General features: G+C 40.3%; 1 protein-coding gene across 1 annotated transcript in view; it reads left to right on the plus strand.

The window, feature by feature from the left end:
* Positions 1-12,644, plus strand: part of DMTF1 (cyclin D binding myb like transcription factor 1) — a 28,855-nt gene that overhangs the window by 12,873 nt on the left and 3,338 nt on the right. Inside the window, exons 7-15 of the mRNA XM_064702980.1 lie at positions 126-283; positions 1,098-1,130; positions 2,290-2,399; positions 2,919-3,147; positions 4,739-4,890; positions 6,329-6,544; positions 9,023-9,108; positions 9,742-9,900; positions 10,641-11,027. Coding sequence (XP_064559050.1) covers positions 126-283; positions 1,098-1,130; positions 2,290-2,399; positions 2,919-3,147; positions 4,739-4,890; positions 6,329-6,544; positions 9,023-9,108; positions 9,742-9,900; positions 10,641-11,027 — 1,530 coding nt within the window. The remainder of the gene's footprint in view (positions 1-125; positions 284-1,097; positions 1,131-2,289; positions 2,400-2,918; positions 3,148-4,738; positions 4,891-6,328; positions 6,545-9,022; positions 9,109-9,741; positions 9,901-10,640; positions 11,028-12,644) is intronic.

The following is a 12,644-nucleotide window of genomic DNA, read 5'->3' on the forward strand; positions in this document are numbered from 1 at the left end:
ACAGAAAGTTGCATAATGGCTTCAGTTCTTGTGTTCTACTTCTTGATTCCTAGGAGACTTTTATCTAAGGTGTTTTGTTTGTGGTTTTTGTTTTTGTTTGTTTTTTTTTAAATGCTTTGTTCTAGGCCCGTGGAATAAAAGATGCCACTGAAATTATATTTGAAATGTCAAAAGATGAAAGAAAAGATTTCTACAGGACAATAGCTTGGGGTCTGAATCGGCCTCTCTTTGCTGTCTATAGAAGAGTTCTTCGCATGTATGATGACAGAAACCATGTTGGAAAGTATGAAACCCTCTAATGCTGCATGGTTTTATTGGTATGACTAGGGTCATGTACTTATGCTTGACATGTTCTATGTGAGACAGAAAAATGTAGCCAAACAGACCTAGATCTTGCTAATATGTCACCTCTGCTCAATTCTGATAGATCATCCTTGGCAATAGTTGTGTTCTGTTGATGGTCTTCAATGACAGCTTTAAAGAACAGACAAACAAACAACCCAAAACAAAGGTGAATAACAGATTCTGATATGATGACAGGACTTGGACACAGGGATGGATCTGCTGAGATATAACTTTTTCTAGGGCTGTGACCTGGAAGTAATTGATCTTCGCCCCTTATGCCCTTGCTTGCATTTTTTAAAGCGTGATCTGGTGCTATCCAGAAAGGATTTTAAATTTTCGTTTTTGAAGGTAGTTGAAAATTAAAAATATCTTCTCAGTGCTGATACACTCTTTTGATAGAAAGTCAGCTTTATGGTGATGGTGAACTGGGACTGTAAGGAAGAATCTATTTATTTGAAAGACTAATGCATAAAATTCTAATTCTGTTCATAGGAGTAAGATCACAGAGAATGATGAATTTTTCTGACAAATGAGAGGAATCCTTTACCAGTTAACCTTAGAAATGCACTAATGTAGAAAATTACATTTGTTCCTCACATTCTTCTGAATATTCAGTCAGATTGTATCTTACAGCTGAAATTCCTTAATCTCTTCTTGTAGCTAAATGTGTGCTGTGTGGTTAGTAAAATAATAATACTTATGCTGTGTGCTTTCTGTTTAAAATAATGTTTTTTTATTTACCTGTTGCTTAGGTATACTCCTGAGGAAATTGAAAAGCTTAAAGAGTAAGTTATCTTATTATCAAGATTGCTCTTCCTTGTTTATATTTAGGAGCCTAATCCATTTTTAAGGGTTTCCTTACATTAAATCACTGAAGAGTTACAAATAAATTTGGCTGCTCCAACACTACCCAAAAGTAGTGGTTACTATCTAAAGAAAAGTAAAACTACATTTGGATTCTTTTAATTTTTTTTCTAATATGTGTTCAGGACCTAACAATATGCAACAAAGTTCTAAAGCAATGCTTCTGTTGTAACTAGGAAAGTTTCAGATTTTTGCAAGTACAGTCAATATTTGTGGTTATGAGAAACAGAAGTTCCTTTTCTTTACGAAATTTGAGCAAAGGTTATTCCTAAAGGAATTGGCAGGTCAAGAGTAGATCTTCCCTAGGAAGTATTACAGATATATAAATTGTCAGCTCAAAAAGCCTAATTTTCAGTATGAACATGGTAGATCAAGGAGATGGGGCTGCAGACTTTATCCCCTCCTGCACATTTCCAGGGTTGAGCAGTTGGAACTGAAGGAGGAAAGGAGTATATTGCATTCCATTGATGGATCTGTTTGGATCAATTGAGCTGCTTTGTGTTGTTCACAAGGTGCTGGGGTTCCAGATGTGTCAGAACTACTCATGGATCAACATTTTAAGCAGCCTGCTGTCTTGTGAAGGAGGGAGATGATTGCTAAAATGATGAATGTGATTATGCAGTGTTTTTCTTAATTTAAATTGTAGGATGCCTGGATTTTTATTTGGCATTACTGCAATGTCTCAAGTGCTCTCTACACCACCTGAAAACCCTTGAGGAACCTGTATGGAATGGAAATCAGCTGTTTATCTAAACATTCATATTGTGTTTAACACACTCATTAAGCCTGACAATCTTCCTGCAAGACAGATACTATGCATTTTATATGTATAGTATCTATGCATTTTATATGTATCTTTTTGATAATATGCATTTCATATGTATCTTGTGGCTCAGCTGGTCCAAAAGGCTCTAGAAAGACATAGGGAAAAGTAGCAGAAAATAGTAATAGTAAAGTAGCAAAGTGATTTCCCCATTCTCTCTTTAAGCCTACACATTCATCTTGTTTCTATTAGTGAATATTTGCTACTTTGGTGATTTCCTAAGTGGATATAGGGTTAATGAGCATGTTTCTCTGTAGGCTGAGAGTAAAGCATGGTAATGATTGGGCCACAATAGGAGCTGCCCTGGGGAGAAGTGCTTCATCTGTAAAGGATCGATGTAGGCTGATGAAGGATACCTGCAACACAGGTGAGGTAAATGCTGGTGTCAGAAATGGATATTCTGGTTAAAATTCTGTCTCTTGTGTTTAATGATTATAGACTTACACTGTGTCTTTGGTGTCAAGAGAGAAGACAGATGCATTTCAGGAGTAAAGTACTGTTTATTTTGTAATGTATATATTCAAGTATAAAGGAAAATGCAGTCAGACCTCATGTGAATAATTGTTGCATGGTTAATTCACTCCAGCTAATACAGTTCAGATAGCTTGGATCAGTTTGCTCTGGTCACTCTTTGGACAAGCTCTGTGTGGCCTTATTCATCTGTGAGAGGAAGAGAAAAGAGAAATTCGGCAGCAGTACAATGGAATTGTTGATTTGTTATTCAAGAATGGATATAATATAAATTATTAGTAATTAAGAACAGTTACATCTTCTTCACAAGTCAATATTTGCATCTGGAATAAGGTGTTGGACATGGCAGTTAAATATCTGCTGGCATGTTATGGATCAGAACCTGGTTAAGGTGGAGGGCTTCTCTCTCTTTCAGGAAAGTGGACAGAGAAAGAAGAGAAGAGACTGGCAGAAGTGGTGCACGAGCTGACAAGCACAGAGCCAGGTGACATTGTCACCCAAGGTGTGTCCTGGGCTGCGGTGGCAGAGCGGGTCGGGACGCGCTCGGAGAAGCAGTGCCGCTCTAAATGGCTCAACTATCTCAACTGGAAACAAAGTGGAGGCACCGAGTGGACCAAGGAGGATGAAATAAATCTGATCTTGAGGTTTGTTATTTTAGTTACTTTTAAAGGTTTGTAATATGTGTTGCTAGCAGGATTCCATTGGGGTCCATTTAGCTGGTTTCCTAGACACTGAAAATTCTAGAACCTTCCAAAAATCACTGCTGTGTTTACAGTTCCCAGAGATTGATTATTGAACATATTTTTTGTTTTTTGTTTTTTTAGTGAATGTTAGTGTTCGTGAAAGGTGTCAGATTGAAAACCCTGGAGACTGAAGTCTTCTTTATTCCACAGAAAAGGTACAGCACAGGCAGCAAACCGTGCAAGCTTCCCACACGTTGCCCCACCGATGCGCTTTAACCCTTAACTGGAGGGTAGCTCAGTCTCCCTGCCCGTTCAGTCCTTGGCCTCTCTGCTGAGATGACCAACAAGGGTCAAGTGTGGTGGTGGTTTCTGTGATGTGGACATCTTGTCTACAAAGAGCTAAACTGAGACTGCAAATTAATTTCATGTAGGCCAACAAACACTGATTGGATATCAGCATCTCTGACTACATTTGAACTGGCAGCCTGGTAGTGACTTTGGAAATCTTTTGCTCTCTCCAGTCCTCCTCCCATTTTGAATGCCTTTAACTCAAGCTTTTTAGCCAGTGGATTTTTGTGGGTTGGGTGGGAATAAAAAGCCAGGGCATCCAGGGAATTTAAGGATTACTTAAACAAAGTAGTATAAACAAATTTACTGAAGCTGTTTGACATAAACTCAAAATGAGGAGCCTGATTCCACATTTCAGAATGTGCTGGGTGTATTTCTTAATTTTTCTGGTTTGGTCTGTCCAGATATCTTTTACTTATCCTACAGGGTTGGTTTTGGTAGGTTTTTTTTTTTCATTTTTACTTCTTTCTTTCTTTAGCTAGCAAGAGTGCTCTTGCCTTATTTGTGAAGAGGACTTTTCTTAACTTCCACAAAATTATTTTCCCCTCGCTATTCACCTCTCTTTCATATGCTCTATGTACAGATAAGGGCAATTTAGAGATTTTTGGTGATTTCACATAGATTCTGGTAGAGAAGACTGTCCCTTATCTGGAGAGCCTGGTGGGATTGATTCATGAGGAAGTGTTTATTGCTGTAGTTAACTTTATCTACTTTGGCTAAGAAGCATCTGAGAGAAGGCAAAAATCTCTGTTAAGCACGGATGGTTGTTACTTAGAAGAAAACAAGTAAATATCATAACATGAAATTAATTAAGTGAATGTTCAGAGTGAATCTCAGGAAGTATTTCCTGCCTTGGAGATGTGTTTGGGGAATGTTTTTTCAAAAAGAAAAGATGCAAGTGCCACCACTTGGAATGCTTCACGATAATCCGATCTAAGACCTAATGTAGAAGTAAATAAAGAGAATAATCCTGCATGGCAAGGAGATGGACTGGATCATCTAACAGGTCTAGTCCATCTTCTGTTGTTTATGACTCTGCTTGACCTCTGGCAGCGTGGAGCCTTGGAAGCCTGTGTCGATTCCTGGGGCTGGTCACTAGCATGTCGTTCTGCGCTGTTACGTGTGCCACGGCCGGACGCGTGCGGCACCCCTGCCGCCCTGGGGGGCCCTTTCTGACAGCTCCCTGTTTTCTGTGTCCTGCCAGGATAGCGGAACTTGAAGTTTCTGATGAGAATGACATCAATTGGGACTTGCTGGCTGAGGGATGGAGTAGTGTCCGCTCCCCACAGTGGCTCCGGAGTAAATGGTGGACCATTAAAAGACAGATTGCAAACCACAAAGATGTTTCATTCCCTGGTAATGTACTGCTTGCACATTTCTCTTCTGAAAGCTTTTTTCACATATGTCACAGGAATAAGGCTGCATTTTGTTGTCTGCTTACAGCATTGCTGGCCAAAGAGCACATTGCTTCTTTGCTGGAAGTTACTGGCCCCTTGGATCTGCTGGCTGAATTGCTCCTACAAGCAGTCCTTAAGTGTTTCAGTCAAACAGGCCAAGCTGATATGTTCAGCTAGACAGACTTTGCCATCCCTTCTCAGTTTGGCTAAAGTGAGAATATGTATCTAAGCAGCTCAGCTGGCAGATCTCAGATGATGCTGATCTTTGGTATGGAGGGCAGTGACCTCTTCAGGTGGAAGAGGATATGTATGTGCAGCCTAACTATGGCCTCAGGTTAGATGTGTTGCCTTTATGATGTTAAAATGTAATCTTTGTCAGGTGCTGAGCCTTAGCTGTAGACAGAAAGTAGATCTACTACTAGCTGCAATGAGAGGAGGGCAGGAGTCAGGAGTATAAAGCTTCCCCAAATACAATTCATACCATTTTCCCATTCTGGCTTGAGGAAACTAGTGCCTAAGCCAAAGGGTTGTTTGTGACCTTCAGACCTCCCTTTGTCTTACTTGGGAAGAGGAAAAAAATCAGATTAGTCATGTCATAATTAATGAAGGATGTAATTTAATGCACTCTTGTGCTGTGGTTGACAGTGTGGTTATGTATTAGTCCTGCCTCAAGACTGCAGCTGTGACGTTACCACACATTAATAGGCAGTTGTTGCAGCAAATAATTCATAGATAAATGCAGCACTGAATCAACAGGCTCTGCTCTCTTTCCCCTGACAAAGGGGAGATGTTTAGGCAGTTGGCTGTAATGAATTCTAGACAAGCTGAGGCCTCGGGTTTTGTGACCTGCTGTTAAATCAGCTGCTCCCAAAGCAATTACAGAGAAGAAGGGTGGGTGGTTCTGTTGGAGCAGTGGGCCTCCTCAAGCACAGGTGAAGAATTGTGATATAACAACTATGGGATTCATTCTCTCTTGCTCCCCATTTTCAGTGACATTTCTGTCAAGCTCTTAAACAAATCTGCTTCCATGTTGTAGAAGATTGGAGGATTTACTTCTGGTAGCAGCATTACACAGCTAGTGATACTTGCACTTGATTGTAGCTTGGGGATATATCATGCATCTTTTTAGAGAGTTCCAAAATTTTATGGCCTGTTCTTTTTTTTCCCCCAAGCATCATGAAGTACCTGGGTTCCATGAGGAAATCTAGTTCACTGCTGTAGTTGGCTATAAATGGTCTATGTATGTGCTAAATTTCTAGTTTTTGTATCTCTGGAGATTACTTAAGTTCCAGATTCTGTAGGATTTTTTTGCTCTTTTCATCTTGGGTAAATCACCAATTGCAGCATTTCAAATGTGCTTGTTCAACCTGCTTTAGCATGGGTGTTTTTTCTCTCAGTGCTGATAAAGGGTCTTAAACAGCTCCACGAGAACCAAAAAAACAATCCAGGGCACCAGCTTGCAGAGAACAAGTGTGGCAGTGGCTTAGCAAGCAGTAACTCCAGCTCGGGGGTGCAGCACGTGCAGATCCGCGTGGCTCGCTTGGAGGAGAGCACGGGCAGTGCCCCCAGCCCCATGGCAGCTCTGCAGATCCCAGTGCAGATCACCCATGTCTGTAAGTACTGCAACAAACCACTCACACAGAGCCTGCAACTTGCTTCTGCTGAGGTGGTGAGGGAGGAGTGAGCATGTCTTAAGGAGTTGTATTCATTCTCTCTTGGTCATGCCATAGCTTCAGATGAAACATTTCTGTGTTCTGTTTACCTGTTTCTAACTTTGTTAGGCAAATGTAGATATTGCTGTGACTGTAGTTCCAAGAAGCTACAATTGGAGCACTGGACACAGGTGTTGTAGGTGTCTGTTTGTGTGCGTGCATACAGGAGTTTGCCACATAACCTGTTCTTTGAAAAGCCTTCAGTGCACAAACCTCTTAGTGAGGATAGTGTGTTTGTTTATTCCTTAAGTTGTTTCTGGTCACTCTTGCACACAGCAGTGAGCATTATGTAAAAGTTGTCCTTTTCAAGTTACACAGACCACTGTCCCTAAGTTCTGATACAGGGCACTGAAGGGAAGGTGTAAGTGTGTTTTCCTAGTCCTTTATTATGCAATTATTTCTAGTCACAAACACACTGGAAAATGTTAGCTGCTAAGTCACACCAACAGCCAGTGTTCTGCTAAACCACTGTATTTTTTTTTAAGTTGATGCTTCCCATGCTCTTAAGGATGAACTTTGCTCATTATCTAACATTGATTACCAGATCTGCTCTGAGTGTAGTTCTTACTGCTTGATTTTGTAACTAATCTTGTTAAGTAACTCCAGTCACATGCAGTCTGTCATCTGCACTGTATATTATTTTGCACCATTTGTAATTTGTAAATTTTATTAGGAAAATTTAGTGCTTTGGTCTTGCTGATTACCAAATTAGTTACAGAATATTCTGAATTGGAAAGAGTCCACGTGGATCATGGAGTCCCAGCTCTTAAATGAGTGGCCCACACATGGATTGGACCCATAGCCCTGGCATTATTAGCACCCTGCTCTGAGCTAAGCTGCTCAGTCTACAAACTGATTCTTCAGACTGTGCCTCAATAGGCATTTGGCAGACCATTTTCTGTTTATAATTTTAGGAGGTCAATCTATCTTAATCTATTTATTAAGTGCTAGCTTCATTTTATGTGGTTTATTTTCTAATTAGAATGACAGATGACACCAAGCCAAGAACTTTTTGTCTGTCATAATATGTCAGTAGTCTCAGACTTTGAGTGAAGCTTGATCCAAGCTGATGGGTTTTGATGAGAAGGCAAGATGGGCTGGGATCCTGGAACCTTTAGTCATCTCTGAGTTGAATCCTGTCATGGTTGTTTTGTGACTTCACTTGCCCATGTCTGCCTAACAAGCCTTTTCCCCCATTTTAGTCTGCTTTTCTGAAAAATTTCTGGTTGTGTAATCAGAGTGAATTTTGTATTGTGTGTTTCACAGTCCCATGGGAGCTGAACCTATTACCCACTTCCAGCTGCATTTGGTGCAAGGCTCAAGGTTTCAAAGGGGCAATTCCTGAGGTTTTATGAATATACTGGCTAGGTGACTGACAGGTCACAGTTTACAGCTCTCTGCTACTGAGTACCAGCAAATCTGCAGCAGGAAACCTTGAAATGCCACTACAACAATAATAGCTTCAAAACTGAGCTTTTATCTTCTTAAGAGACCAAAATTACTGTATTTTGCTGACACAGAGTCTGAAATGGCAAAGTTTCCAGTGCTTGGGTCACTGTTATCATCTTGTAGATCTTTTCCCCTTTTGGCATTTAGGAAATTACTGGAAAACCCCAGACAGAGTATTAATTTGGTTTCAGCTTCCTGGAACTTGTGATTTTTTTAAGAGTAAGTAGAAATTGTAATTATGATTATAAAGTTTTGAGTACAAGTTGTTTGGACCTGATGATCTTAAAATACCTACATCAACTGTTTCCAGTGCTTCTCTTCACTACTTTTAGAATTAGTGGAGCTAATTGCATAAATAATTACATAGTTGTAGTAAGAATACTTACAGCTTTTATACTGCAGTCATAACACACAGGATAGGCAAATATCTGGGAAGCATCTGAACTTTCATCAGGGGTGGACATATTGTGGAGGGCAGAAAAGATTAAAAATTACAAAAAAAGAAAAAGAGGTCTGTGGGAAACACAACAATATTAAGCCTGACACTGGTTTAAAACCAGCAGTACATGATCCAAAGGATATTATTACACCAAAGGGTATCCTTACTTTAGAACCTCTTGCAAATCTCATTACAAAAAGTAATTAAATCATGTCAGAAACTTTATTTTCTGCTTTTATCTCTGTGCTAAACCCATATTTACTTTCTTTTGCTCTTTTGGATTGTAGAATGCTCTCTTTAAATAGAATTGTATCTTGGGTACCAATTAGAGAACCTTGTCATTAGGACTGCAGCCAGTTTTCTTTTTCCTCTTAGGGGAATTAACAGTACCCTGCCATGTATTAATTATAGTATGTTATGCTCTCTACAGGCCTGAACATTCTGGTTTACATACTTTCCTTTTCTTTTTTTTTTTTTCCTTCCTTTTGCAGCCTCAACCGATTCCCCTGCTGCTACTGTTGACTCTGAGACAATAACACTGAACAGTGGAACACTACAGACCTTTGAGATTCTTCCAGTAAGTGACTGGTGTTTGTTACTGTGGCTTTTTCTTCTTTTATTTTCAGCCCAGCTACTTCTTAGACTATAAAGTGTGCATTTCCAAAAAAAAAAAAAAAAGGAAGGTTTTCAAGTAGAAAGAAGAAGAGTTCTAAAACGTATTTCTGAAAGTGTAATCCATTAGGGCTGACGAGTAAGATGTGAATTATAGTTAAATGCTTTAAATTTGCTTCAATGCTACAGTTTTCCTTTGTGCTTGGATTTTTTTCATTGTTGAAATCTGACATAAAGGAGCCAGAGAAAGCTCCCAGCAAGTAAAGATTGTCTCAGTTGCATTGTCCTGTAATTTGGAGCGCAGTTCCTTTTCCATCTCAATGCAAAATAAGCTGAATTTGTTCCTTTTTTACCTGCTGATGTACAGCATATTACAGACCTGCTGGGCTCCTGCCCTGAATCCTTGCCTTGGTAGCCTAGGGCTACAGCTGAGTTATTTTCTGCCTTTTGAGTGCAGTGCAGCAGTCAGTGCAGAAGGGATTGGATTGGTGTGGTGATTTTCCAGGGGAGTTACAGTTAGGCTGGGTCATGTAAACCAAAATGCTCCAGCATGTCCTGGGCACTGCAATTGGGTATTAAACCTGTGTTGTCTTTGTAGTCTTTCCACCTCCAGCCGACTGGGACACCGGGTACCTACTTACTGCAGACAAGCTCGAGCCAAGGGCTGCCTTTAACGCTGACAACGAGCCCCACCATGACCCTGACGGCCGCGGCAGCTCCGGCCTCCCCGGAGCAGATCATCGTTCACGCCTTATCTGTGAGAGCTCTGGGTGGGGACAGCCCAGCCTTGGGGCACTGGGGGAAGGGGAACATTGTAATGCAGGGCCCTGCACATGTCTGTTAAACTTGTAAAGCAGTTCCTAAGTCATAACAATCCTGAAGACTGAGAATTTTGGGGGTTTGTTAAAAAACAATCTCAGGTTGCTTCAGAACTTAGCTTAGTGAGCAAGCTCTGAACAGAATGTCTCCATTTAGTGGCTTGATCCCCAGCAAAACCCCAGCAAAAAAAAAAAACAAGTCTTGTTGTTTTGTGATGTTTTCAGTTACTCTCACAAATAGATACTGGTCCACAACACTTGGATAGTAGTGACAAGTATTGCTTTTTGCTGGAGGGAGGGAAAGGGAAGCAAACTGGAGATTGAATCACAAAATTATGAAAAATTCAGTGGAAAAACACTGATCTTTTGAATCTACAGTGATCCTCACCTGAATGGTTGCCTCCTTCATATTATTATTTAATTTACTTGTGACTTAAAGAACACATGACACCACATTCAGTCTACAAAGTTATCCTTTAGTAACAGGAGAGGCCAACAGATGATCTGGGCAGACATACTGTATATATGAAACTCTAAACTACACTTAGCAATTGGAATCTTTTTAGCAATTGGAATCTTTTTGCTTGTATTTGCTTGAAAGATTTGTCGATAGTAAGAGGAAAGTCTCTGACCTTTTTTGGGGTTTTGTTTGTCTCTTTTTTGCAAATGCTGCTGACAGCCAGAGCATTTGTTAAACACAAGTGACAACGTCACAGTGCAGTGCCACACGCCGAGTGTCATAATCCGCACCGTTGCTGCTGAAGACATCTCCTCCTCTGTCACCCAGACAGAGCTGGCTGTGGATGCAGACATTCAGTCAGCTGACCTGACAGATCCTCCAGACACCCTAGGAACAAATACTTTCCCACATGATATCCATCAGTCCAAGCTGAGTGATGAAGAGCAGTCAGCCTACAACGAAGATGATGCTTCCAAATTTAGCAGCAGGAATAGTAGAGAACTGATGGATGGAGTTCTGGTAAGAACAGAGGAGGAGATTGCTGATGCTAGCCTGAAACAGAATGAGGATTCTCACTCTGGTTTACCCAGCACTTACGTTACTGAGGTAAGGGAGGGTGTGATACTTGGTGTTTTCCCCATTTCTGCAATTCTGGAGAATTATTTCATTGAATCTGGCCTTGATGTTAAGCTATTGGTCTGAAATATCTCAGTGATTTCATTTATACTGGTAGCTGAAGGGAGAAGGATGAAGAGAGACTATTCATAAGAGGTATAGTGACAGGACAAGGGGGAGTGGCTTCAAACTGAAAGAATGTAGGTTTAGATGAGGCATTAGGAGAAAGTTCTTTCCTATGACACTGGTGAGGCACTGGAACAGGTTTCCCAGAGAAGCTGTGGGCTGCCTCATCTCTGGAAGTGTTCAAGGCCAGATGGTTGGGGCCTGAAATGATCTTCAAGGTCCCTTCCCATCCAAACAATTCTGTGATTCTGTATCACAGTTCTACAAGTATTTGCTGAGATCCTCTACCCTTGAGCTTCATTAGTGTGTTACAAGTATGAAAGTATCAGCATTTAATTGGGTACCAAGGCTTATATTTTACTTATCTGGAGCACTGAGCTGTGGAGTTGCTTCACTACTCAGGGTTCTTCTGCATGGTGCAGCATTGGTGGCACTCAACAGGTGCCTTCAGGTGATTCCTGCTTGATGCTGTTCTTTAAACTGGGCTGGTAATTGTCCAACACACCTGCATCAACAGATAGATTGAGCAAGGGAGGAGAGCTAGAGTATTTGGGGTTTGCTTTATAAGTCTAACATAATTCAAGATGCACCTCATTTTCCAGTTTTGAGGGCTTCTGTTAAACATCCTGCTCCAGCCAAGTATCCGTTAAATGGGAATTTGAAACATTAAGCTACTTCTCTCTCTGGCCTCAGATTTGTTCATCTCCAACACCTGAGATGCAGAAATGAGTTTATCCAAATGATTACAGCTATTTGGATTGTTTCTTTCAGTTGCTGGAATTATGAAAATGACTAAGTCACAGAAAACAGAGGTGCTGAAAAGAAGATGATAACACTCTTTAGTCAGTACAAAATTCCTCTTCTTTTATGGGTTTGGTTAGGTTGAAATTTGGGAAAAGATGAGTTAGAATGAAACACCCCTTGCTGTTTTTTAGGACATTGTTCTCTACAGTAGCTGCATTTCTGCTTTGTCAGCCTGGAAAATCCATCATTAATATGCTTTGGCCTTGTCTTTGAAGAAGCTTCTAATAGATAGTGCATATCTGTTATGCCCTTACAAAAGGGAGGATCTTTGTACATCTTAAGTTTTCTACTACAGAAGCATCTGAATCCTGAATACATCAGAAGATGGGGATTATTCTTCCATTTTCCTCTTTCTGTGTCATGGTTGACAAAATTGTGATAAGATTTTCAACATTTGAGGCAGGCCATCAGCTTTCTGTTCTCATTTTAAAACTTCAGCTTCTCAAGGTACAATTAATAAACTTTTGATATTAACCTAGTTCGTAGTTTAACTTTGTACAAATTGCTCATGGCTAGCAGAATGTAAAACTAAACCTTTTTTTTACTATACAGAAAAACAAACTGAATTTGTAATTCTAATTTGCCTTACTCTTCAAGTCAGATTCAAGTTTGACATGTGTACTTAAATTCCAGGAAATAGTGAACTGTCTGTGAGTAATTCTCAGTGAAAAGTTACTC

This window comes from Zonotrichia leucophrys, chromosome 1A, assembly GCF_028769735.1.
Source record: "Zonotrichia leucophrys gambelii isolate GWCS_2022_RI chromosome 1A, RI_Zleu_2.0, whole genome shotgun sequence".
NCBI lineage: Eukaryota > Metazoa > Chordata > Aves > Passeriformes > Passerellidae > Zonotrichia > Zonotrichia leucophrys.